Source organism: Passer montanus, unplaced genomic scaffold (assembly GCF_014805655.1).
Source record: "Passer montanus isolate IOZ18808 unplaced genomic scaffold, ASM1480565v1 scaffold46, whole genome shotgun sequence".
NCBI classification, from domain to species: Eukaryota; Metazoa; Chordata; class Aves; order Passeriformes; family Passeridae; genus Passer; species Passer montanus.
Window position 1 is genome coordinate 7,099,571 of NW_024369485.1, and position 25,178 is coordinate 7,124,748.

The 25,178-nt window shown below is 42.2% G+C and overlaps 1 protein-coding gene across 3 annotated transcripts in view; it reads left to right on the forward strand.

Moving 5' to 3' along the window:
- ADGRF5 (adhesion G protein-coupled receptor F5) overlaps positions 1–25,139 on the forward strand; it is a 47,262-nt gene extending 22,123 nt beyond the window's left edge. For all 3 annotated transcript variants that reach the window (XM_039721577.1, XM_039721576.1, XM_039721578.1), the window contains 21 exons: positions 566–716; positions 1,831–1,974; positions 4,121–4,181; positions 4,750–4,914; positions 6,663–6,842; positions 7,204–7,331; positions 7,771–7,829; positions 8,490–8,632; positions 9,463–9,669; positions 11,277–11,510; positions 12,870–13,034; positions 13,153–13,371; positions 13,631–13,849; positions 15,057–15,209; positions 16,412–16,608; positions 17,163–17,342; positions 18,794–20,164; positions 21,105–21,146; positions 21,244–21,303; positions 23,226–23,310; positions 24,157–25,139. In XM_039721577.1, coding sequence (XP_039577511.1) covers positions 1,873–1,974; positions 4,121–4,181; positions 4,750–4,914; positions 6,663–6,842; positions 7,204–7,331; positions 7,771–7,829; positions 8,490–8,632; positions 9,463–9,669; positions 11,277–11,510; positions 12,870–13,034; positions 13,153–13,371; positions 13,631–13,849; positions 15,057–15,209; positions 16,412–16,608; positions 17,163–17,342; positions 18,794–20,164; positions 21,105–21,146; positions 21,244–21,303; positions 23,226–23,310; positions 24,157–24,236 — 4,050 coding nt within the window. In that variant the 5' untranslated portion in view covers positions 566–716; positions 1,831–1,872 and the 3' untranslated portion in view covers positions 24,237–25,139. The remainder of the gene's footprint in view (positions 1–565; positions 717–1,830; positions 1,975–4,120; positions 4,182–4,749; positions 4,915–6,662; positions 6,843–7,203; positions 7,332–7,770; positions 7,830–8,489; positions 8,633–9,462; positions 9,670–11,276; positions 11,511–12,869; positions 13,035–13,152; positions 13,372–13,630; positions 13,850–15,056; positions 15,210–16,411; positions 16,609–17,162; positions 17,343–18,793; positions 20,165–21,104; positions 21,147–21,243; positions 21,304–23,225; positions 23,311–24,156) is intronic.
- Positions 25,140–25,178: the final 39 nt, after the last annotated feature.

The window sequence follows — 25,178 nt, forward strand, 5'->3', positions numbered from 1 at the left end:
TCAGATGTCTAGATAAAAGAGGGGGTCTTTTTCTTTCTTTGTTTATTTTATTTTATTTTGATTTACTCTTGTTTTGGTTTTGGTTTATGTTGGTTTGGAGGGTTTGGTTTTTTTGTTTTGGTTTCGGTTTTTTCCCTCCATTACTATCCTAAAATATCTTAAAATTAATTTTCCTTCTTTAACTGCATCTCAGAATTCAGCTGACATTTTCTTCAGATCCCATTTCTGAGTGGTAATTGTCAGTTCAGAGTCCATCACAGAATACATACTGCCATGATCATTTCTGTCTGCCTTACACTTATGAGTTCTGAATTTCATGGTCAAGTCACTCAGTCTCCTGTGACCCCAATGCAGATCTTCACAGGCAGACTTTGTTTTTGTTAGTCGCAACCAAATAAAATTTTCCATGGTGTTGCATCACTGATCATTGCCTTTTCCACATCACTTGAGAACAAAAAGTAAGGTACAAGCTTACACCTCATTCCTGCAGAGCTCTGGTGATAACATCTCTGTATTGGAAAAGAAAATAATTTATCCCTACTTTTGCCTCCTGTCTTTTAACCAGGTCAGTATCCAGGTGAAGTCCCACTCCAGATGGATCTCTCTAAGAACCACATTTGGTGAGAAAAGTCACAAATCCCCCTGGGCACCCACCTTGGTGATATCAAGTACATGCTTGGCTATAAACTCCTTGCCATCCTCTTCCAGTTCACCAGGTGAGACCACAGATCATGTTCTTATTGTTGTTTTCTGTCACGGTCTCGTCTGAGCAGGAAAGTGCCAGCAAAGCCCCAGCCTGCCTGGGAGCTCCAGTTCTGATAAATGATGGTTGCAATAGGCAACTGGTGCATTCAGGAGGTGCTGATTTTTCTCTTTTCCCCTAGTGACTCACTGCCTTGCAAAACTTGAGTTTGGATGAACAGCCTTTTCAATGGGAAAAGATTGCAATTTTACAAGAGTTCATGATTTTAATCAGGCTGATGTTATCCACCCAGGCACTGTGCAGTACTGTGCTTAGAGCCTTTCCTCAGTGCTTAAAATTATTTTCACAACCCTCTTGGGTTCTGCCTTTTTCTCTTTTTCTTTAGCTCTCTACTAGTTGTTAATTCTGGAGCTAAGAAAGTGCTTTGTTAGGAATAACCAGAAAGTGCATATTCACAGCCAAATATTTATCTTTTATGTATTCTTCACCTCCCTTTCTCTATTCCCCTTGGTTGCATAAATGTGTCAGCACTTGTTAAAAGGGTCCATGAATGTTTTACCTCTCCCTTTATGTTTCATCATCCAGTCTGCTGTGTGACTAAATTAGCTCCAGAATTAATGAGGTAGAAAATGTTATTGGGGTGTGGTTATGTGTGTGTGATTTCAGGGACCACATTATATTCTTGTGTGACATGGTCCTTAGATTCTAGTTTACTTATTTCTTAACTTCAGTGCAATTAATGGAGAAGTTTGCTAAAACCTCAGGATAACACAGATTATTCTCAGGAGATGCCACTCTTCATTGTGTCCATTGCTAGCCAAGGGGTAGCAAACACACAGACATCTGTACCTGAGCCCATGGTGATGCTACAACCCTCTCTAGGGTGGGATACAGCAGGTGGCAGAGCTCTCCCTGCTGCAAGAGGACAGGCCCTCACTTGCAGCAACATTCCTAATTGCTCCCTCATCTCCTGGCTGTGCATTTCCCAAGAACCACCAAGATGGATATTTGAAGATCCAAAGTCAACTTTTCTCGTGGCAGATTTTCAGCACCTCCTTTGTCCCTGTTAGGAATCTGCTCAGGACTCTGCTTTCTTCAAACAAATTTCTTTCTCCTATTTTGAGCAGATACAGCTGACTTCAGGCTGCACAGCAAAGTCACCAGGCAAAATGCCATCCCCAAGCACTACAGGTCTCCACTGCCTGTTCCTGCTGGTCTCAGCCTGCTGCCAGACACTACAGGGCTCAAACTTCTATCCACTGTCCTATATAGTGAGTATCCTTCCCCAGCCCCACTGGTTCTCATTGGGTCTCTGCTTGTATCACCCTGGTGTTCTCCTTTACACCCACAAAACCTTGGAAGAAGTCAGAATGAGGCCGGGGTGGGAATCTGAACCCAGAGTGTGTAAAAGAGATGGAGAAATCCAAAACTGGGCTCTTCATGTTTCCCAGTTTAAAGTCCCTCCAGAAGGCACTGAACAAAACACATCTTGTTTCTCACTGTGCTGGTCTGCAAGGGATTTCAACTGCTGTCCCTGGAGTAAGTCTACATAACATATATGTGGGCACTGCTCCTGGATGGAATTCTCACATCCTAGGAGAGAGAAACCAAATATATTTAGATGTGACATGTTTGCAGGTAGGTGACAGGACTGTCTCTCAACAGCAGGACAAGTGCACATGACCAAAACTCCACTCCTGAGAGATTTGTGTTTAGATGTTGCTCATGAACTGAGATTTTACTTTAGTTTCCCCAGAGATCCTTTCTGTTTCACCAACAGTGTGAATTATGGAAAGCTATTTTGTGCTTCCTCCTGTACACGTGTTTGTTAACACAGACAGTTTCTACACATTTTTCGCTAACAAAAAAGACAAATTTTCCCTATCAAAAAAGACAAAAGAGGAACAGAGAAACTAAGGTTCTGACTTAGTAAAGTAAGGTTCTGACTTTATAAAGTAAATATAATCTGGTAAATCTACCAACTTTTGATCATCACAATTAGTATTAGACCAGACAATACTTCTTTTATCTTCTCCATTATGAGCAACTGGAACACCTCTTTCTTTGAGAAAGTTGAAAAAAAAGGAAAGGAAATGTGAAGAGAAAGGTGGGAACTCCTTAAGTTCTTTCTACCACTACCCTCTCCTTTGGCAAAGCAAGATATGTCTGGTTGCAGCAGCCCCATCTGTGCTTCAGCAGATGTCTAACAGTGGCCAAATATCTAATCTGGTCTGTTTTTTCAAGCTGTCTTCATCTCAGCACTTAGGAGTTTTCATGAAAAAAAGCAACACCTCTTTTTTTTTAGCACCACTGATCATGGGACAGCCTGCAGATGAGTCATTACTTAACGGTGTGAAATATGTGAAGTATTTTGCAACCTAGCAATACCCTTTGGTTGTTTGGGAGAATAACTGAAAGAGGAAACCACTGAGTCCAAACCTGGAGGAGGATGTGGGTCACAGGGCACTTTCTGTAACTCCTGCAGCCAACCTCTAACACGAAAGTATCATCCCAGCAGTGCAAAAAGTGCCAGCACTGCCTGGGATCCTCACCCCAGCACAGCTGTGATACAAAACCCAGCTCTAATCACACACCAGATGGTTCCTGTATGTAAAGAGACGACTCGAGAGTTGCCAAGCTATTCACCCTTTCTGTAAATAAAGGTTTCAGTAGGAACCAAGAAACTGGCAAAGCTGCAAATTTCCTGCCTGTGTCTTTGCTTGTTCTTTAGCCTTTCTTGCTAACAGTGGTGCCAATGTATTTTTAGGGCACAATTAAAAAAAGATAAGATGGTCTGAATCTGGCTTGGCTGCAGCCTGTGTAAACCCAGCCACAGTGAATTGGTGCTAACCCTCGCCATGGCCAGCTGTGTGCTACTGATGGCCCCAAAAGACCTGAGCTGGAAACTGAGCTGAAGCCAAGCCTTTTCAGTCCCCTTTCTTCTCCTGCTCAGGCTGGCTCTGCTGCTGCAGAGGTGAGAGCTCTGAGCAAGGAGGAAAGCAAAAGGTGATCAAAGTCCAGTTTCTGGATTCAAAGGCTGAGTGGCCAGGTTTCCCAAGTGTTCACAAGACTGGCCCAGGACTAAGTGCACTGATTCAGCCCTGTAGAGGTCTTGAGGTTCAGACACAAAAATCCTCCTGAGCTGGGACAGTTGGCTTGCATAGATATGCAAAGAGGCATCTGCAAACTCAGTACATCCCTTAGCTGGTGCTTAACCCTTCCCTGCTTGGAAGATAGAAATTTTCTGTTTAAAGAGGAAGATGGGGTGGGAAGTTGGAGAGATGAGGCCAAGATTGGTGGGAAAAAATGATCCATGTCAGTATTTTCTTCCCTAATTTCTCTTCCCAACAACAAAAGATGAAGTTTCACTTTGTTATTGTCATGGAGCTTCACCATTTTATTTTTTTTTTCCCACAGATTGACAGCACGCTAGGACAAGAAAGCTTCTACCCAGAGATGCAAAGGCAGAAGCGAAACAGTACGTACACAAATGTGTGGTAACAGAGCAGGTTTCCAGCAGGCCCAGGGGGAAATCAGTGCTAGGGACAGCATCTCTTGATGTACTGAACTGGGAACATCAAGGACAAGGTGTGGCTGTGGTTTAACCCCAGCCAAGCACCACAGTGGCCTTTGCTCACTCTCCCTCAGAGCAGGGGGGGACAGAATCAGAAGGATAAAGTGAGAAAAGTCAAGGGATGAGATAAAGACAAGATAATCCTATATAGCTCATTCTGTGGTTGGCAACCCATCAACTCACTGAGTCTAAGGAGAGAAGGGATGAGACAGCTCTTCTATGAATATATTATGTCATTTATATCAGCTTCCTATGCTCTGACAGCAAAGAAATCTGGCTTTTGTCAGACAAGGAGCAGATAGAAGAGAAGCAGAATATCTGCTGAGTGGGAAGCAAGAAGATTTCCTAAGCAGAAAGCCACACTAAGCTACCATTAAATATCAACAAAGACCCCCAGTGCTAAACTAGGGGCCATCAATTTGTGATTTACCGTCAAACACAGCTTTGCAGTCTCATTTTATTTCTCTTTCAGTGCTTATTCTTGACCTCCCCCTTCTGGAGCATACTTTTGACATTGAAGTAAGCCTGCAGGATTCATCTTATCTGGAGCCAATCAGAGACTATTTCAAAAACATTAATCTTCCAATTAATATTTCAAATGTACAAACAACAGTTTCAAACATCAGCATTACAACAGGTGAGTAGGTTATTGATTTGTTTATTCTGGATAATGTGGGGTTTTGTCAGTATTTGATGTCTCCCACTTTTACCATTGTACCTCATGCTTCAGATTCAGCAAAACTGAACCACCTCTGCTCCTGCTGAAAGACCCAGCAAGGCTGAAGCTGTAGCACACAACAGCACATTTGTTATCTGTCTCACCACTCCTCTTTATATAATGTTGGCATTAGGAGTAGCTCTGAATGCTTTTCCTAAGGAAGGGACAAAGCTGGAGGAAGCCTGAACCAAAGGATTTTGCTCCAGTTTGGCTAAGAAGCAGTCTGAGTTACTTTCAAGTTTCAGGAAGCTGTGACAGCAGTTATCAGACTGTTTACTTCCCTCCTCCTCTATCTGGAACATGGATGGCTGTAAGAGGCTGTACTCTGACCCTGACAGAGACAGGGTGCATGAGATAGAGCTCACTTAAGCTATTCTCACAGGGCAAGATATCAGCCAGGTTTTATTACAGAAGTTGTGGTTGTACAACAACACGTGCAAATAATACAGCAGAGCACATACAAACACACCAAGCATTTACAACAGCAGAGGAGATGTGATACCTTCTTATCACTGAGCCATAAAGAAGCAAAAGGAAGTGTTCAACAGTTTCCAGAACAACATGTAAATGCATCTTATAAAGGCCTTCAGGCTCACGTGTAATGTGTGAAAAAAAATATGTTAATATCTTACCTTGCCAATGACACAGTAAGAGCATAAAAAGTTACAGTGATGTGCTCTGTTTTGCCTTTTTTTTTTTTTTTTGGAGGGCGTTGGGGGTGGTTTTTGGTTTTGTTTGTTTTGGTTTTTGTTAGGCTTTTTTGGTTTGGTGTGGTTTGATTTTTTTCATTTTGTTTGTTTTGCGTTTGAGCTGTTTTTTGTTTTGGTTTGGATTTCTTGATTGGCTTCTTTTTTTTTAGTGCATTAAAGCACTTAGTGATTATGCTACCTTCTCTCACATACCATCTGCCAGGGGACAGAACAACCAGAACAACACAACACCTCATTAGCCACTGGGGCTCTGAATGATCTTGCTCTTACAATCTCTAGAAGCCTATACACTTGATTCCAGCTCAGGTGACATAAAAACATTCAGTCTGAAAAGTATTATAGGACCCTGGCCAGTATGCCAAGTAAATTTTTAGGATCAGACTTCACATCTCCATTCAGTTACTTAAAAGCAATTGATCAGACTTTTCCCTGTGCCAGTCTGGTTCCCATTTTTTTAGTAATTTACAATTAGTAGAGTAAAATTTGCAAGCTGTCAGATCATCATTATGGCATCATTCAAGTGAACTCACAATAAGGGCAACTTTTTGAGATCCCTGTCATGAAGACACAGAAAGGTAAATATTTACCTTGCAATGGCTATGCCCCATTTACCATTCTCATGGTGTTTCTCTGTCTCACTGCAGTCTGCCTGCCCAGTGGTGAGAATAGCAGCTGCTGTTTCTGTGAAAATGGATATGCCTGGCCGAGCACGGTGTGCAGTGAATTGATCAGACTTTTCTCTGTACCAGCCTGGTTCCCATTTCTTTTTAGTCATTTACAATTAGTAGAGTAAAATTTGCAAGCTGTCAGATCATCATTATGGCATCATTCAAGTGAACTCACAATAAGGGCAACTTTTTGAGATCCCTGTCATGAAGACACAGAAAGGTAAATATTTACCTTGCAATGGCTATGCCCCATTTACCATTCTCATGGTATTTCTCTGTCTGACTGCAGTCTGCCTGCCCAGTGGTGAGAATAGCAGCTGCTGTTTCTGTGAAAATGGATATGCCTGGCCGAGCACGGTGTGCAGTGATGTGATGCCCTGCCCTTCTCTGAGCCTGGAACCAGCCCTGCCCTGTGGCTACACACAGAAAATGCCTTTCCATGGACCCTACTGTGAGCCCCAGACTGAAGGTGAGGAGACTCAGGGCAGAACTTCATCGCTGTGCAGCTCACACACTGCTTAGAGATGAAAGGTGTGATGAAAAAGTACATTAGGACTGAGCTGGCAACCACACAGCCTGTGAATGTAGAAAGTCTGCAGAGATGGTCTAAAACTCTTCTCCTTGTGATATGAGCCCACCTTGACCCAAACACTTGAAGATATTTAGTTACATTTGGAGCCCCAACTCCTGGAGTCACTCCCATGCCTCTTTGGGACTTTCAGCTTTTACTGAGCCAAGAAAGTTTAATCTCATCAGATTTTCAACAGATTTTCACCTCATAAGCATTGTTTTTGATTATTTTGCATTTATTTTTATGTCTTTCCTCACAGAGTCATGTGGTATGGGAGAACCCATGGTAATGAATATGTCAGTCAGACTTGACTCAGACTTCCAGGACGATCTCAAGGATTCTTCCTCTCTGTTATACCAAAAATACAAAGCAGACCTTGAAAGAGCGGTAATGACTTTAGGTTTTTTATCTCTGAAGGTTGAGAGCCCCTAAGTAATGTGGTGTTTACCCCAGGTGCCTGGGTGGTCACTGTCTCTGTGGGGAGCTGGGAAGTGTGCAGCAGTGGGAGTGCAAGGTGGGGCAAAGCTGACTCCATTGATGGCAATGAAAATATTCCCATTTATTTTAATACACTGGGAAGTATTTAGGGATCTTTTGTATACAAACCAGGGAAAAAGAATCCTATTATTTGTCCTAGCTTAAATCCATGTGGGTACACATGGAATGAAACCATGAACAGAAATGTGTTTCATGACACCACGAGGGCACCAGGCCTGTTCTATCAGATATGCTCCTTACTCACATCAGGAATGGAGAGTTTCCTATTTTAAGCACACTGCAGTAATACACAGAGGACTTACACCATCTCACCTGTCTTTGTTTACAGTTTAATGCCAGCTACAGGTGTTTACCAGGCTTTGAATCAGCAACAGTAACAGGTTTTAGGTAAGTAAATAATTTCATTTTTTCCTGGAAGGCACAAATCTTCCTGTCCAGTCTCAAGGAGACACAAGTCAGCAAAGTTTAATTCATTCTGCCTAGAACCCTCTCCCAGCATGCACACACTGAATAACAAAATAATTGCTGCAAAGCAAAGCCCAACTATGAACATGGAAATGGGATTGTGGGTAGCATTCATCACTGTGCAAAAGTCCAAGAAACACAATCATTCCCCATCTGGAGCAAAGCCTTTTATGGAAAAGATTGAGCTCCACCCGAAGGGGAAAAGAATGCAAATAAACCTAACATCACTTCCTAGGCCATGAGGAAGGTGAATAGCACGTTGACTCTGGATACAGCCTTGGATAAAAGAGACATTGCTGCTGTCCACACATATTTAAATTCAGCTGGACTTTAGGTTCCTAAGGAAATTTTATTAGAAGTAAACATCAGACAAGGAAGGTGTCACATAAAGGTGTTTCTTTTTAGGGAAGAGATGTAGCACAATTTTCTAGTATAATAAGTTTTGAGTCCCAAGATGAGTCTCCACAGGGGAGTCCTGTGAGGTCTTCCTATCCATGCAAGATGGGTCACCACAACACAGAAAACCACTAATATCCAAGGATGTTTAATTCTGGTGCTCATCTCATTCTTGTATCTGTTTAGCCCTGGAAGTGTTTTTGTGAACTTTGAAGTAAGAACAGGAGCAGCAAGCTTCGCTCAGGTTGGAGATTCCAACAGAGCTGTACCACAGTTTCTGGATTCGTCGTACCAGCTAAACCCATTTACCTTCACAAGAGTAATCACTAGTAAGTTTAAAGCTCTCAGTACTTTCCTTCAACCTTTACTTCAGTACTTTTAGCCTGAATCATGTAGCTGCCCTATACTGTTGATGATTTGGTACTGAACTTTCAAGAAACATTTAATTTTTAGCTATTTTATTTTATCCTGTGTCACCAAAGCTTAGGACCTTCATGAGAGTACCATGCATGCAGTACCTTCCATGAAAAACTTCCAGCTACTCCACTGGTCAGTTATTGGTTGGACTTCATTATTTCAGGGGTCTTTTCCAGCCTAAATGATTCTAAATGATCCCTGATGTGGTTCTGTCCAGGGGAGAGAGATTGAACACCCTTAATTCACCTCCAGAACTGTGACAACTTTAAGAATATCAGGCTGCCAGCACTTCCTACTCTTTAAAGCAAAACATAAAACTCTTGCAGTTTACATGACAACACATTCCCCTTGACTTCCTTGGCACATTTTCCATGCTGGTGCTGGACATTGTGTTACAATTCAGCTGCTGTTCAAGTGCCCTGGAGGTGTTCTGCTCTCAGTGCACTGAGTGCTGGACTGTCTGTCTCAGAGGATTACTTCAACCTGGTTGTTTCTCCTCCCAGCTTATCTAATTAGAAAGTAGTGGTGGTGATTATAATATTTCTAACTGCATAAAATCTTCTGGAATTTTTAGCTGAGAAAGAGACTAAAAGAATATGTTGAGGGAAAATTCCATGGCCTGTACCAGAGGTGGTGTCCTGCAGCTGATGTGAAGCACCTGGGACCCCTGTAAGATGAAAGACAACATAAAGATGTGAGCTGAAGTGACAGTAATGCAGAATGTTGTTCTCTGTCTTTCCAGATCAGACAAACTTCACCGTGAAACCCTCAAACATTTTTGAAGGGGACACAGTAAGACTGACCTGTGAGATAAATTCAACATTTTCCAATGTTACCTGGTATCACTTTGACCAGACCATCTCAGCTGGCTCCCAGTACTCAATAGAGACAGTTTTAGCATCCAGAAGATCAACTCTTAAAATTACCAACGTTACAATGAAGGATTCTGGTATGATTTTCCATTGTTAAAACAGCAGATGTAAATCTTTATTGTGGCTAGTTCTATAAAAAGCAAAGATGTATCTGCATTTTCTAGAGGAAATGTGAAGATTACACTGCCCCTCATAATTTTCCTGTTGTGTTTGTTAATGATCTACATATTAACTGGCATTGCCAGTAAGATGTGAACTGACTGAAGTGATTGTATGTGACTGGGAGTTCTGAGTGCCAGGCTTCATTATCATACCAGGGAGATGGTGCTGGCTGCATGGCTGTGAGGCCTTCCCACCCTTTTGGTGTGGTGATTGGAGGCTGTAGTTGAATTTGGCCTTAATGCCCTTGCCCCCTACACACACATGACCTAATTAAATAAGAGTTCAGAGTTACAGTTTTGCATGTTTAGGGATTTTTGAAAATCAGAAACAGGTAAACTGGGGACATTTTTCTGGGAGGATCTATCAGGGGAATTATTATGTATTATCAGAGCTAGGGCTCAAGTTTCCACTCAGTTCATGTCTTTGAACCATGAATTCTACATTTAACTTCAAAAAGGGTAGCCTGTGACCAGGTACTTGGGCACATGTCTGTGAGGTAGGAATAGTGGATCCAAAATTCTTCAGACTGAGGATGCCCTGAATCTGGGTCTTTCCACTCCTGTGTAAGTGGTCTGCTCACTTGGCTATCCCAGTGGGGAAGGGAAATCCACATACAGTTTTGGGCACCAAAATACAAAAAAGGCATCAAGCTATTGGAGAGAGTCCAAAGGAGGCCACAAGGATGGTGAAGGGCCTGAAGGGGAAGCCATATGAGAAGGAGCTGAGGTCACTTGGTCTGTTCAGCCTTAAGGAGACTGAGGAGAGACCTCATTGTGGTCTTCAACTTCCTCATGAGGGGAAGCAGAGGGGCAGGCACAGATCTGTTCTCCCTCGTGACCAGGGACAGGACTCAAGGAGGTGGCATGAAGCTGAGTCAGGGGAGGTTTTGGATAACTGAGAAAAGTTTTTCACCCAGAGGGGAACAGGCTCCCAAGGGCAGCGGTAACAGCACCAAGCCTGAGAGTTCAAGTGTTTGAACAATGCTCCAGGCACATGGTGTCACTGTTGGAGGGTCCTGTGCAGGGCCAAGAGTTGGGCTCAATGATCCTGATAGGTCTCTTCCAACTCAGCATATTCTGTGATTCTGTGATTCTGTGATTCTGTGATAAATACTCTGCTGTCTTTGGCAGTGCCTTCTGAGCAGCTTAAGAGCCTCCACTCCAAGGCCAGTTCTGGTGGAGTCCACCCTGGGCAACTCTCTGTCACCTGTTCTCTGTAGGAATCTTTGTACCATGGCATACTGCTGCCAGAAGGACTGTGGGCAATATGCAGATCCCAAAAGCACCTACTTGGCCAGATTTGAAGTATTTTGGTCTGAGAACACTCATCTCAAGTACCCATCCACAGTGAATCCTAATCTAGAGACATTTGGCACCAGGGGTGTGCAGAAAGCATTCTGCAGGTGACCTGAGGGTACATATTGATCAGCAAGTAGCAGAGCCACTGCAGAGCAGGGACATGTGAAAACCAGCTGTGAAAAATAGGAGCAAACTCAGCAAAAACTGTTGTTTATGCTTCACAGGTTCCTACAGTTGCGTGTTCACAACAAGCAGCCTCTATCACACAGAGATATACAACGCCACAGAAACAATATCTGTCTTTCCACTGCATGTCACTCCAAACTTTGAGGACATCGATGTCACATGTAACAGTCCTGAAGTGCAAGCAAAGGGTCTTCTGTTGTCCTGTTGCATTGACAGACACTTGACATCGCTTAAGGTTTCCTGGAAAGTAAATGGAGCAATCAACATTACAGGTAAGATTAACATAATGTTGTCTTTCACCTGCTAGGTTTGCTCATTGCTCAGAAGTCTCCTCCTAAGTGGCTGCCCCAAAGTCCTGGGATGAATACAGGGTGTGCTCCAAAGATGTGAGTAGCAGGGGGAAGGACAGACTGTGTATGTGTTGTGCAGGTGCCAGTGGGGTTTCAGGCATCTCCATGCACTGATGCCTTAAACTGTGCCATTCTGGATGGGAACAGCTGCCTGGACCAGCAACACACCAGCTTGTTCCAGAAAATTTATTTCTGCATGGTCTAATTTTGAGAGCAGGGATGACTGCATCAGTCTGTACTGCTATCTCAGGAATCACCCTTGGGGTACAAAGATCTTTCATGTACCACTTACTGAGATTGGGCAGTTGTGAGGTACAAGTGCAGCACTGTGAAACAGCTGCAACACAGATAAATATGAGCACTGTTTGTCTCTCCACCCGTAGCTGTGATACTTCCCACACCAGCTGAGTCAGAGGCATCCCGTAAGGCTTTCCAATATAAAGAGTTAATAAGGCACCAAGTAAATGTGCTACAAAGAGCTACAAAGTAACATGAACAGAAATGCTCATAAATGTCTATGAACCATCACCCTAAATGGTCTATTGCCTCCTTTAATATTTTATGAGTATGAAGTAACAGTTTATTGTTAACTATTGGCCGTAAATTAAACTTAGCAGAAAGCAGGACAGCAAACTGAGATAAAATCTTCAAAGCTCATGCACGCAGTCACCAGAGGACAGGGACCAGAATGCAGCAGTGCTTTCAGAGAGAGGGGATCCTGGCCCACTGCAATGGGCTGTTTTACCCCTGATTTCCTGAGGCCAGGCTTTCCCCCAGGAACACTGCTCTGCTCTCGTGTCAACTGTGCTGTCAGCTGCAGCGTGAGACAGCTTTGGTGCTCACAGCTGAACCAGCACTCTTCAATTTTAAGTTGAATGACTGTCAAGTACCTCCACATTTTTATTTCAAAATTAGACAACATTAAAATCTGCAGTGTTTACTCCTGTTTTGCTTACCTTTACTCACTGTGAATATCACAAATAGGGTTAGGCTTAACCAGAATACTCTTCATTTTAGCTGACCCTGAGATTTCCAAGCAGTGTGGTTGTGTTCTGACTGGTTTTGGCAGGAGGAATCTCAGCACAGAGCTGAGTGCTGCCACTCTGTGAGTGTTGCCAGAGTAAAAGATGTCAATGAACTTCAGCAATGATGAGTTAAAAATGCCATGATGTCAATTACATACAAACCCACAAGGGTTTCCATGGCTGGATAATTGCTTGTGCTGTCCAGAGGTATTTTTGGACATCCGTAGCCCTTCAAACAATGCTTATTTCTCCCTAGGAGTAACCATCTTGAGTGGAAACTGCACTGGATACCGGCTCAACATCAATGAGTCACTGTGCCCCCCTGAGAAGTCAGGTGCAGTGACCACATACACGTGTGAGATGGAGACTGGACACGGAGCCAGGCGCGCTCGAAGCATCGGAGTCACGTACCTGCGGAAAGGTCAGTGACAGAGCAACAGCTCTTTAATGCATAGATGGCCTCTGTGGCACACAGAACTTCTGAGAAAATGGCTAAAAGTAACCCTCACTAATGTGGCTTTTGTCCTGTGTTGTCTCAGCCCACGTAACAATGTCTTCAAGCACAAACTCAACAGTTTCCGAGGGATACGGGTTCAATGTAACGTGTGAAAGTGATGTGAGCAATTATGACAGCATCAGTTGGAAAATCCAGTCTGGAAATGACACAAAAACAGTAGACTGTGATATGTGCATCAAAAATAGCAAATTCCCAGCCAAGTCTGTGCTCACAGTGAAGTCTGCCTCGCAGGAGTGGAAAGGTGAGTAAATATGGTCTCATTGGCTACAAATGCAATGAAATCTCTGTACCAGATCATTTACAGCATTCCTAACCCTGCAAATCCCTGTGAAGCCTGGCCACAATAAACAAAAAAGCTCCCAGAGTTAAAATTTTAAGTTTTGGAGGGCACCAAGGCTTGATGTTGCCAACAGCACTGTGTTTGTTCAGCATTCATGACCGTGCAAAAGCTGATGAACACTTCTGTTGACTGAGACGTGGTTTTGTGTCACTTCTTTTAGGCACCTACATCTGCACATTCTCCCAGAAAAGCCTGGACAGTTCTGCCAATATTACCATGGAGGTGATTTCCTTGCCCCTGAAGCAGAACATCCTGATAGACCCCATTGCAACATTAATACAGTGCCAAGTGCCACATGCCCTCGAGTGCTGCATAAGTGCAAAGACCGTGAGAGACTACAGGGTTACATTTGTGGTTCAAGAAAATGAATTTCAAGTTGGTAAGACACAATAAACTTGCAGAATCATTAGTTTCACTCTGTGTCACAACCCAGTCTCTGGGATTTTTGTTTTCAGTTAGGTCTGTGTAAACAAGTCATGCTTACTGCTTTCATGACAACCCAAGAGCACTTCTGAGGGTGCAAAAAAAGGGAAATGGACTTTTTTTAGGATGTTGAGCATGCCTGGGGAACATGTCTGGGATTAATACTGAGCTGAAGTCACTGCTATAGTGATAAATACATAATAGATAAACTCAACATTTGGTTTCACTTGCCAGGCAGGGAAAAGTGAACGTCATGACCTTTCTTCAGATTGGAAATTGCTGAATTCCTTTTATCTTCCATTCTGCCACTTTTTAAAATAAATACGTTACTTAAGAAAATCTACTAATTAATGAAAAATGTTGAGTAACCTATTAAGAGTGCAATTCAAAAAACTACTCCATTTTCTTTGAGGATACAGGGAGCACATCTTTAACAATACAAAAGCCTACACTTCTGTGTTTTCAAATTTAGGGCAACTCTGCAGCTTCCCTGACATGTTTTTATAGACTATAAGTTTTCAAGTGAGTTGCTTTTTGTACACTAGAAATTTTTGAGTGAGTTATAAAAATGTTACTTTGTTAAAAAAAAAAAAAGGCAAATACGATCTACCAAAAATAACTTAGGAAACATGCAGGAGTGCAAAAACAACAGGCTGAGGAGTAAAGCAGGTGGAGACTGAGAAGGCCTTTAGTAGCTAAGAAAAAGGCAAGGATATTGTTGGAAGAGACTGCAGCTGGAGACCCACCCTCAGGCACAGGCATTCTGAAAAGTAGAGGGAGTGTGGCACAGATCCTGAGTTCAAAAGAACCATTAAGAACAACCAAACACTATCCCAGCCTGAAACACCTGTGGTAAAGGCAGGAAGAGTATCCTCAAAAATTATTTTCAAAGCAAATTTTCATTACTGCACAGTTAAGAGGGCTTGGGGAGGATTTGCTCACACAGCAGTAAATGAAAAAGTATTGATCATGCAGCAGCTGCCAGATTTATTATGGAGTGAGTAAGACATAGAGGTCAGCATACAGAGAGGGAACTTTTTCACAAAGAAACGTTGATTTTGTTTTCTAATACCCACAGAAAATAAAGTTTTTCCAATGCTTTCTGCTGGTTTTAGTTGACTAATCCCAAATCTGTGTTAACCTGTCTTCATCCATCTGTACAGAGAAAAAGAAAAAAGACAATTTGCTTTGCTACATGTACAATCACACGGAAAAAGAATGCAACAAAGAGAAAGAGTTCATGGCATATTGTAAGTTTATCAACCGCATCGGACAGGGAGTTAACAGTGAACATATGAAACTGCACTTGGTACCTGGTAAGGAAAAACGTTACTGTTTATAGCTGTTATATAGGATATTACAATATCTTTGTAAAATCAGGTGCCACAAATTCATCATCAGTGACATCTAAGAGGAAGAGCTTTTTGTTATCCAAGAACTTTTGTCTCCTTTTCTGATGGGAAATTTCTACACACAGAGGAAAATATTAGTTTTGATGTAATTAAAAACAAAAATAGCCAAGATGTGTTGTCTTTGCTGTATTTGAGAGTGGACCCAGCCTGTTCAACAGCAGTGACAGTTTAATCACTACTGCAGGCTGCAGCACCAAGCTTCATCCCCTGTGTTGAAATGTGGTCATGCAGCTCCCAGCTTGCACCAACCATTTAGCAAGGATCAAAGACTGTGGTGCCTCACCAGGCTCAGGAGGACAGCCTGTGGGAGAGCATTTCCACTTTGAACACAAGAAGGGCAACCTCTGTGAGGTGCTGCAGAGACCAGGGCAGCTTCCAGTCAGCTCTGCAGGGAATGTTTGGTAATTAGAATTCTGCGTTGCTAAATCCAGCTTTGATGTTTAGCTCTGACAAGAGTTTGGATATTTCAGCTCTTTCATTCTAAATTGGAAAGGAAGAAATGTTGCACATCCCCCTGATGCAGAAATGTTCTTTTTTCCACAGCAGTGGAACCTACAGTTGAATCACTGTATCTGACAGATTTCACTCTCTTAGGCAATAAATATGCAGACACTTTAATTACTTTAATCACTTTAATCAGCAGATACTTAATGATATGACTAAGCCAATCAAAGGCAATTAGCAACACCCACGGTTCACCAAAAAGGTGTTGAGGCCTCGCTATTAAGGTCTTAATGAATTTCCTGTTAGTGCTACAGCAGTACTGAGTACCCTAAAAGAATAAATTCTGTATGAATTATTGTTCACTTAATGGTCAATATAATCCCACTCCAGCTCTGTCTGACCCTGTAGTCCAACAGATAAATCTAAGTCTTTGGGTGTTGGTTTGTTGATTTGATCCAGTACTCAAAAATTGGAGCTTTATTAGATTTCCTTTTTAATTCCCTGATCCATAAAAATAAGGAATGTGAGACATACACATATGAAAAGATCATAATTAATGAAGACAGTAAACTGAAATCCTTTGAACAGATCACAAATTTTGTGGGGGAAATTCATTCATCTCCCTGCTTCTTATTTTCTATCTCTGTCTCCTCTCTGTACAGGTAAGAAAATTTCCTGCTCAGACAGCTTGGGCGTTGGAGCAGAAAGGGCCATATTAATAAAGCCATGCTGTGATGTAAAAAATCCAAAAGGTTTTACTCGAGGCAATATAACTTACCAGTGCATCAACAGCTCATGGAAGGTTGCAAGGAATGACTGCCTGTCTGGACCAATAAATGACCTGCTGAGTAGTGCTGAGGTAACACTCGTGGGTTTATGGAGATGGGGTGGGGAGAAAAAGTGTTGGTTGCATGATTTTTGCTTATCATATTCTAAAATACATGAAGCATTTAAAAGTTTATTTTAAAAGATATGAAGAATGTTTGGCTTTATTTACACCAGCCAGCAAAAGAGCCGAGGCCACTCCCGGGACACGGAGGGCCTGAGGCACTGCATGGATAATGTCCATACACATGAGTGCTCAGTTCCCAGGCAAGGTGACCTTGTCCATGGCATCCATGAGGAGCAGCTCCTGGCCTGGAGAGTTCCCTGAGCCCAGAGCATGTTACAGGGCACACCAACAGTGAGGCTGTAGGAACAACTCCGGGCCACTGCCCAGCCTCATCCCCAGGCCCTTCCTACAGTGCCCACACCCTTGGCCACTGCACTTGACAGATGGGTGCCAGGCCTTGGTTTTCAGCCTTGGTATCATCCCACAGTGCTGTTCCCATCCACAAACCATCCAGAGTCACCTTTCTCTCAGCCAGGTTAGAGGATTGCACGCATGTGATGTGTTGTTATCTTCTGTTCCAGTCCTTGGTCAGCAGCCCCGAGGCAAAAGCTCAACTACCCTCCTACCTTGCACAGCTTAAGGAACAGACAACAAAGGAGCTAACCACAATAAACAATTCTTCAGCAAACTTAGGTGCAATTGTTACCATCCTGGATATGGTCTCCACTATCCCAGCTGAGGCAGAGGAGGTCACTATGCAGGTAAAGTTTTATTTTAAGTCTTATCTATACCTACCAAGCCCTTTGGACCCTTTTGTCAGAGAGGATGATGTTCTCCTTGAAGAAGTTTCACACTTGCTTAGGATCAAGATCAGGAAAGTGTTAAGGAAATGAGATGAAGTGACAGCAAAGATACAAAGAAGTTTATGAAACCTCAAAATGATGAGGACAAGGAGTCTATGCATTAAAGAGAAGCTGCTGTAAGCTTAGCAACTAGAAATATTTTAGAAACACATGGATATCTCCAGCATTCTAAGACAGGAAAGGACAAGGAATGGTGGATAAGAAATTGGACATGAACCAGCAATATGCTCTTGCAGCCCAAACACCCAAACATGTCCTGGGCTGCTTAACAAGGAGTGGGACCAGCAGGTTGAGGGAGGTGATTCTGTCCCTCTACTCTGCTCTGGTGAGATCCCACCTGGAGCACTCCATCCACCGCTGGGGTCCCCAGGGGAAGAAGGATGTGGACATGCTGGAATGGGTCCAAAGGAGGGTCACAGAAATGGTCAGAGAGCTGGACTAGGTCTCCTGTGAGGACAGTCTGAGAGAATTGGGGTTGTCCAGCCTTTAGAAGAGAAGGCTCAGGGAAGAACTTATTGCAGCTTTTCAGTACTTAAAGGGGACTTATAAAAGGCTTTTTATCAAGGCCTGTAGTGACAGGACAAGGAACAATGGTTTAAATGGAAAGAAGCAGGTTTGGATTATGTATGAGGAATAAATTGTTAGCTGTGAGGGCAGTAAGGCACTAGAATAGATTTACCAGAGAAGTTGTGGATGCCCAAAACCCTGGAAGTGTCCAAGATGAAGCTGGATGTCCCTGCCACCTGGAAGGGAGGTTGGAATGGACGACCTTTAAATGTCAAAACCATTCTCTGATTCTATGATTCCATGGGTAGAAGCAGGAATAGAAAAAAAAAGGCTGAAATAGGAATAGGGAGAGTAAATTCTAGGAACCATGATCAAGCAAGGAAAATAAGTTGGATGTAACAACAAATGAATAACAAAAGAAACCTTAGAAATAACTGGGAACCTTGATTATGAGGTCCAGAGGAAAAGCACTGCTCTTCTGAACAGAAAAGTGCAAAAAGGTTTGATAGTTTGTAGATAGAGAGCCCTATATGAGACACCAAAGACAGCACGAACACTGAGAAAGAAAGGAAAGAAGGCTGGAGATGCCAATAATGCCAAATAATGCCAAAGTACTAAATAATATATTAAAAAATAGTCATGCAGCTCTGCTTTTGGAAACCTTAACTTGCAAACAGAGTATGCAGAGGGCTAACAACTGAAGACTTGACATGGGCTGAGCAAAATAAGAAAATGCTGGGCTTTTTCAAAAGGCACTTCTAGGACCATGCATAAATTACCATCAGAAACAACAATTAATTGTGTGGGATTTCAGTAACTGCATTATTCTGTTGTTGTTCCAGAATTTCTTATCCACAGTGGACTTAATTGTTGATGATTCCACAACTGAAGCTTGGGAAGACCTGAATAATGAGAAGACACGACAAAGTTCTTTGTTATTACAGTCAGTAGAAAATTTTTCCTTGCGCCTCCAACCAGTTAATAACACCATTCCTTCTGTCTCTGCAAACACAGTTCAGCTCCAAGGGATAGTTGTCAAGGAAAATAACAACACGGATTATAACAAGGACTTCCGCAGTGCAGGAAACCTCACAGTCAACGTGCTCATTAGTGAAACTGAAATCCAGACTCTAACCCAAAATTCAACCGTTGTCAGTGTGATGTACTCAAAACTTGGACATATTTTGCCCCGGAAAACATTTGAATATGTGAACGGTTTATTGATAACAACAACTTTGAGCAGCAACAGAAGCCAGGAGTTTAATGTTAATATGACATTTGCAAAGAAAGATGCGTCTCTAAAGATGCCCAAGTGTGTCTTTTGGAACTTCACACTCAACAATCACAGGGGGGACTGGGATGATTATGGCTGCACACCCACAGAGTCAGAAAATTATGTCATTTGCTCCTGCAATCACTTGACATCATTCTCCATCCTGATGTCACCTGATAGATCCTCTGAGCTAATGTTTGAAAATTATATTTCCTACATTGGCCTGGCCATTTCAATCATGAGCTTGGTGGTCTGCATCATAATTGAATCCTTGGTCTGGAAGTATGTGACAAACAACACGACCTCCTACATGCGCCATGTCTGTATTCTGAACATTGCCACATCCCTGCTGATTGCTGATGTTTGGTTCATTGTCACTGCCTCCATCACTGATCAAAACCAGCAGGTGAGCAGAGACATCTGTATCATGGCCACCTTCTTCATCCATTTTTTCTACCTGTGTGTCTTTTTCTGGATGCTGAGCCTGGGCCTCATCCTTTTCTACAGACTGGTGTTCATCTTACACAACACGAGTAAGACTGCTCAGAAGACAGTGGCATTCTGCCTGGGATACGTGTGCCCCTTTGTCATTGCAGTCACCACCATCGCTGTCACACTGCCAAAGAACAGTTACACAAGAAAGGATGTCTGCTGGCTCAACTGGAAGGACAGCAAAGCTCTCCTGGCCTTTGTCATACCTGCCTTGATCATTGTGGCCACGAACTTGTTCATTGCTGCAGTTGTTATAATAAAAATACTGAGGCCAACTATTGGGGATAGGTCAAGTGGGCAGGAGAGGAAGTCTCTGTTTCAGATTGGCAAAAGTGTGGCCATCCTGACACCACTGTTAGGCCTCACCTGGGGTTTTGGCCTTGCCACCATCATCAAAAACAGTCATCCAGCTTTCCACATCCTATTTAGTCTGTTCAACGCTTTGCAGGTGAGTTGCATGCATTTTGGTTTCCTCTGTTGTGATTTAACATAGAGGCATTATTGCAGTGCTGTGCTTGGTGGGGCATAAGAACACCAGGGAAAAGCTTAAATTTGCCTGACACATCCTTATTCCAAAAGAGCTCTTTGGGAAAGCCATTCCAGGAATTCAGCAGTATTTCATATTCTTAGCTGCCTTAGCAGATGTGCCATATAGATAAAGCTGGCCTAAAGATAACTGCCTACTTTGCCAGTAGTTTTGGAATCAACTTCACTGGTGAAGACAGGAAAACAGCCCTGTTATGTTCAGGTGGGCAAACTTGAGCATCTCTGCTTCCATTTATAGTGTAGCTGGAGGCATCATGTTATGCTTTTTTGGGTTCCAGTATAAACCACAAGAAAATCACCAAGATCAGCTGAGAAGTGCTAATGATAAAGAGAAGAACTGATAAAAATACCATTGAGAGTTTTCAGTCAGTATGAATTTGCAACATATTTAGGCGGTCAGGAGGATCCTGATACAAGGAAATTTCTTAAGGACAATAAAGTTATGTGTACTCTCTCTTTAAAGAGAATTCTTAATATTTGCCATTGTTAAGAATGGCATCAAAACTGTTTTCTTCAAACCAAACTCACTTTGAACCTACTGGAGAGCACAGGTCTTCCATACACACACATCTTCCATACGCACACATTAGTTTTTCCAAGTACATTTAGTGCTACCAAACTATCTGTGTCAGTTTGTAGACCAGATCAACACAGAATTTAAATAGACCAGGCCTGGGGATCTGCCAAATGAGCAGTCCACTATGTGATATGCAGTTAGAAAAATGCCCTCTATCAAAGAATTCAAAGCTTAAATAGTACTATGGTAAATGTTGGAGATACTTATGAGATATTGCAATTAAAGATTGGTGTCATCAAAATACATGTAATTATCTGTCTCCTAGGGATTATTCATTTTGGTGTTTGGGACTCTCTGGGATAAGAAGGTAAGGATTCCAGCTATTATTACATTATGTCAAAATACTGTTGGAATTTGAATAGAATTTCTGTATTCACTGATTGACTAATTTTTTTAACAAATAGATACAAGAAGCCCTGTTGAAGAGGAATTCATCATCCAAATGGAGTTCACAGCAATCAAAGGTTAGAATCTTGACCTAAAATGTATTTCAGTTACTGCTGAGTAGTCTAATGTTGTCCAGTACACTTTAAATTCTGGATAATTTATTAGAACAAGTCAGAGAGGACACTAACAACATAAATATTATTACATCCCCTTTTAAAAAGTTCATTATTTTCACTATGATTGGCAAAAAAGTGAGAAGGCCATTAGTGACATTAGTTTTAAATTCCACAAGAAAGAAACCAGAAAATGTTACTGAAACTTTTAGTTAGAAAACAGACTTTTTTTTGGTACTAGTATTTATTCACAGCCTGAGAGAAATGCAAGGGAGACTTCTTGGGGAATTATTGTTTCAACTTACACTTCTGCATTTATAACACCTTAACGAAAAGTGCCAGGATGTGTAAGAAACTTCAAATTGAAGTTTGAGTTGAAATGGAACCTGCAAGATCATCTAGTTCCAACACCCACCTCCCCCTCTTCCTGAGCTGCCAATGGTGCTGCCATCACCATTATATGACAATAAAGCTTGATTTTATATTGGTATCTGAACAGGGTTTATTCAGAAGAGCCTGTACAGGTATTGCTAAAGAACTAGGAAACCGACTTAAAAGCAAGGATAATTAAGAAGATGAGAACACAGTCTCAAAGGAATTAAGGAGTCCATTAAGGTTGAACAGTCAGTTCAGAAGAACAGCATTGGATCAAATCACTCCAGTTTCCACAGGAATTGCTGAAATTGCAAACTGCCCTCAGAGATCATCTATTCCCATCAGAGCATGGTCAGCTAGAGCTCAGAGCTGTGTCCAGTTGGGTTTGAGTAGCTCCAAGGATGGAGACACCACAAGCTCTGTGTGCAGCCCTTTCCTGTGTTTGACCACCCTCACAGTGAAAGAGTTTCATCTTAAGGGGGATTTCCTGTATTTCTATTTCTTCTCAAAGCCTCTTATCCTTCCACTGGGCACCAAGGAGAAAAGTCTGGCTCTGTCTTTACTCTGTCCTAATCAGACAGCCCTGAGTATGTCCTGGCATTGGGTTTGTTCCTCCCCAGGGACAGGAGGACTTTGAACTTCCCTTTGCTGAACTTCATAAGATTCTTGTCATTCCATTTCTCCAGCCTGTTGAGGTCGGAGAATGAGCAAATAAAACAATATCAAAGTCTTTGATTAAGTGTTTTATATGTGATTCATTTACCTTCTTTCTCTACCACCTTATGCTATAGGTGACAATACACAACACTGCCTAATTACCCCCACCAAAGTATAACTAAATAATGAAGAAGGACTGAACAGTAAAAGATGTGGCTTTCATACCTTTTTTTTAATACATCCTTGGAGGAATCCCGTTAAATTCTCAAACCACTGCAGAACCAAAAAAGAAACTTAATTTTGGCAGCAAAAAGTTCCTTCCTTCCTTTGTATCTGGACTGCAGAGAGTTGTGTTCCAATGCCCTCTAGCGTGTCAAGTTAAATTTGCCTCAGATTATCTCAGGATGTTGGCTGTCAAAAACAATCACCATTCACATAAATCATAGCTGTTGTGGCTACCTTAGTGGCCATACTGGCACAGATAAGAGAACAGGATCCCATACTGCCCGTTAGGACAGACTGGAGCCTAAGCCATCCCCCTTGGCCAAGAGTTAGAGACAAACAGGTTGTGCCCTGTCATTTCTTTTAAAGTTGATCGCCTCCATCACCATCATAAACATGCAAATGTGTGAACTTGATACCTCACAAATATCTAGCTTTGCCTTCTGAGGATTGTTTGCTCATACTACTGAAACTAAGTTTATTTGAAGTTTTTTGTTTTTTTCTCTCCCTAAAATGGGGCTACAAAGAAAGGTGAAACTAAGTTTATTTGAAGTTTTTTTTTTTTTTTTCTCTCCCTAAAATGGGGCTACAAAGAAAGTTCTTTTGACTAAAAGTATTTTTCTCTCTTTCAGTCATCCTCCCTGAACCTGGTGACACCAATGCTTGCTATGAGCTACCCATTTTCAAGAACCTTTAACAACTTATGTGGGAAAACAGGTATGTGACAACTGATCTCCCTTACTGAAGCACAAACAGGATTTGGCCTTCACTCTTGCTCTCAGGGTCTGCTTGTCCTGATATCCATTAATCTATTTGTCTCTCCATGCATCCATAGATTGTTTTTAATCTTCTAATGCAAAGGAACTGCAACAAGTCAATTGTAGCATAATCCTAGTAGCAAAATTATCTATCTCTAAAACAATTATCGGATGTTTCACCGATTCTAAACCCTACTAAGTGAGCTTTGTTTTGAGCTTAATGAGATCACGGCACAGTTCATCTGTTATTCATCACCACCTTGGAACTGTATTTCTTCAAATGTTCTCTGGCTGTCATTTTGTGGACATCACCATTTTAGTTATGACTTCATCTTGCAAAAAGCAATTCTGGAAATAACATTTCATTTCTAAGTGTCCAATCTTTGTATCCACACATTGTTCAGAGAAGATAGTGATACTTGGGTTTTAGTTTAGAGCCTTGTGGCCATAAGAGAGAGGGAGCTGGGATTCATCTCAGGAGCCTGTGGATGTGTTGTGTTCTGGATGTGTCCCTGTGCTCCAGGAGAAGAACTAAGTGCCTCCATTTGTGTGAGAAAATCATTGCCCTGTGGCATGGTTGGCAGTTCAGCTGACACATGCTGGCTGTGTCACCAAAGAGTTTGACCACAACTTTCCCAGAAACTCACTTCCTGGTCCAACCACGACACTGGTATTGCTGTAATCCAGGGCTGCAGGGCAAGGCAGAGCCACCTCGGCCACCAGCACAGGTGTCACTGTCCTTACTTTACAGCGACAATGTCCCAGGCTCTCTGTCCTTGTCTAACCCCTGTGCTTTGTTTTGCAGGTAAATATAGAGTATCTTCTTCTGAGCCATCCACCTCTTCCACTGAAAATACTTCCAAGGCATATTCCTTGCTTAACTGAAGCACTGCCAGTGCTAAATCATGTAACTGAAAGGACCTCTTCCAAGACACACACAAAAAGTTCCTGGAGTCACCAGGAAGCGGACTGTTTCTTTTTGACTAAATTGTGCCTTGGTGAATTCTTCTGGAATAATCATTTCTGGTTAATGTGTAAGGCAGGGAAGCTGAGAGAGGAGGAATTTTACAAGGTCTGCTGATCCCAGAAGAGACAGCAAGGATTTGAAGGCCTTCATGTGCAAGAAAGGACATTGGGAGTGAAGAATTCTCAGCCCTTAAGTGGGTGCTTAGCACTACGCAGTACTGAGACATGAATTGCAGTGCTTCACTCGTTGTTGTTCAGTGGATTTGGTATTTCCCCATCAACTCTCCGAATGATCCCAAAGGCCTGTGTAGATACACAAATACCTCACAGCTTCTCTCCTGCCCTCGTATTAGAGTCTGGAAAGGCTGTAGTGGTTTCCACTTTCCATTTAAGACTTTCCGGAACTAAAAATTCCCAACTGAGAAGACCCATTTCAGATCTTCACTTATGACTTACATAAAATGAAGACCGTGGTGATTCCTGCATGGTCTTCTTTCAGATGGAAAGACTGAAAGCTCAACGTGGCACTTTTTTTGAAGAAAAGGAAGCTTTATGCCCTTAACAATATTTTTCTTTCCCTTGATGTGTAATGTGGTAAAACAGAGATGGTTGCTGCCCTCTGCCACAGAGGGGACGGCATTTATTTAAGGCAGAGAAATGTTAAGAATGCAAGGAGTGCCTTGTGTAAAGTCTGTATGTTTGGGTCTTCTCTCAGAGGAGAAACACACTCGAAGGACTTAGAGAATAAGCTCTATAGTGAATATAAATCATCATGTGCCAGGCAGGATGAATGGTTTTATATAAATTATTGCTCTAATACTACATTTGTGGAACCATTTATTTCAAGCCTATACACCTTTA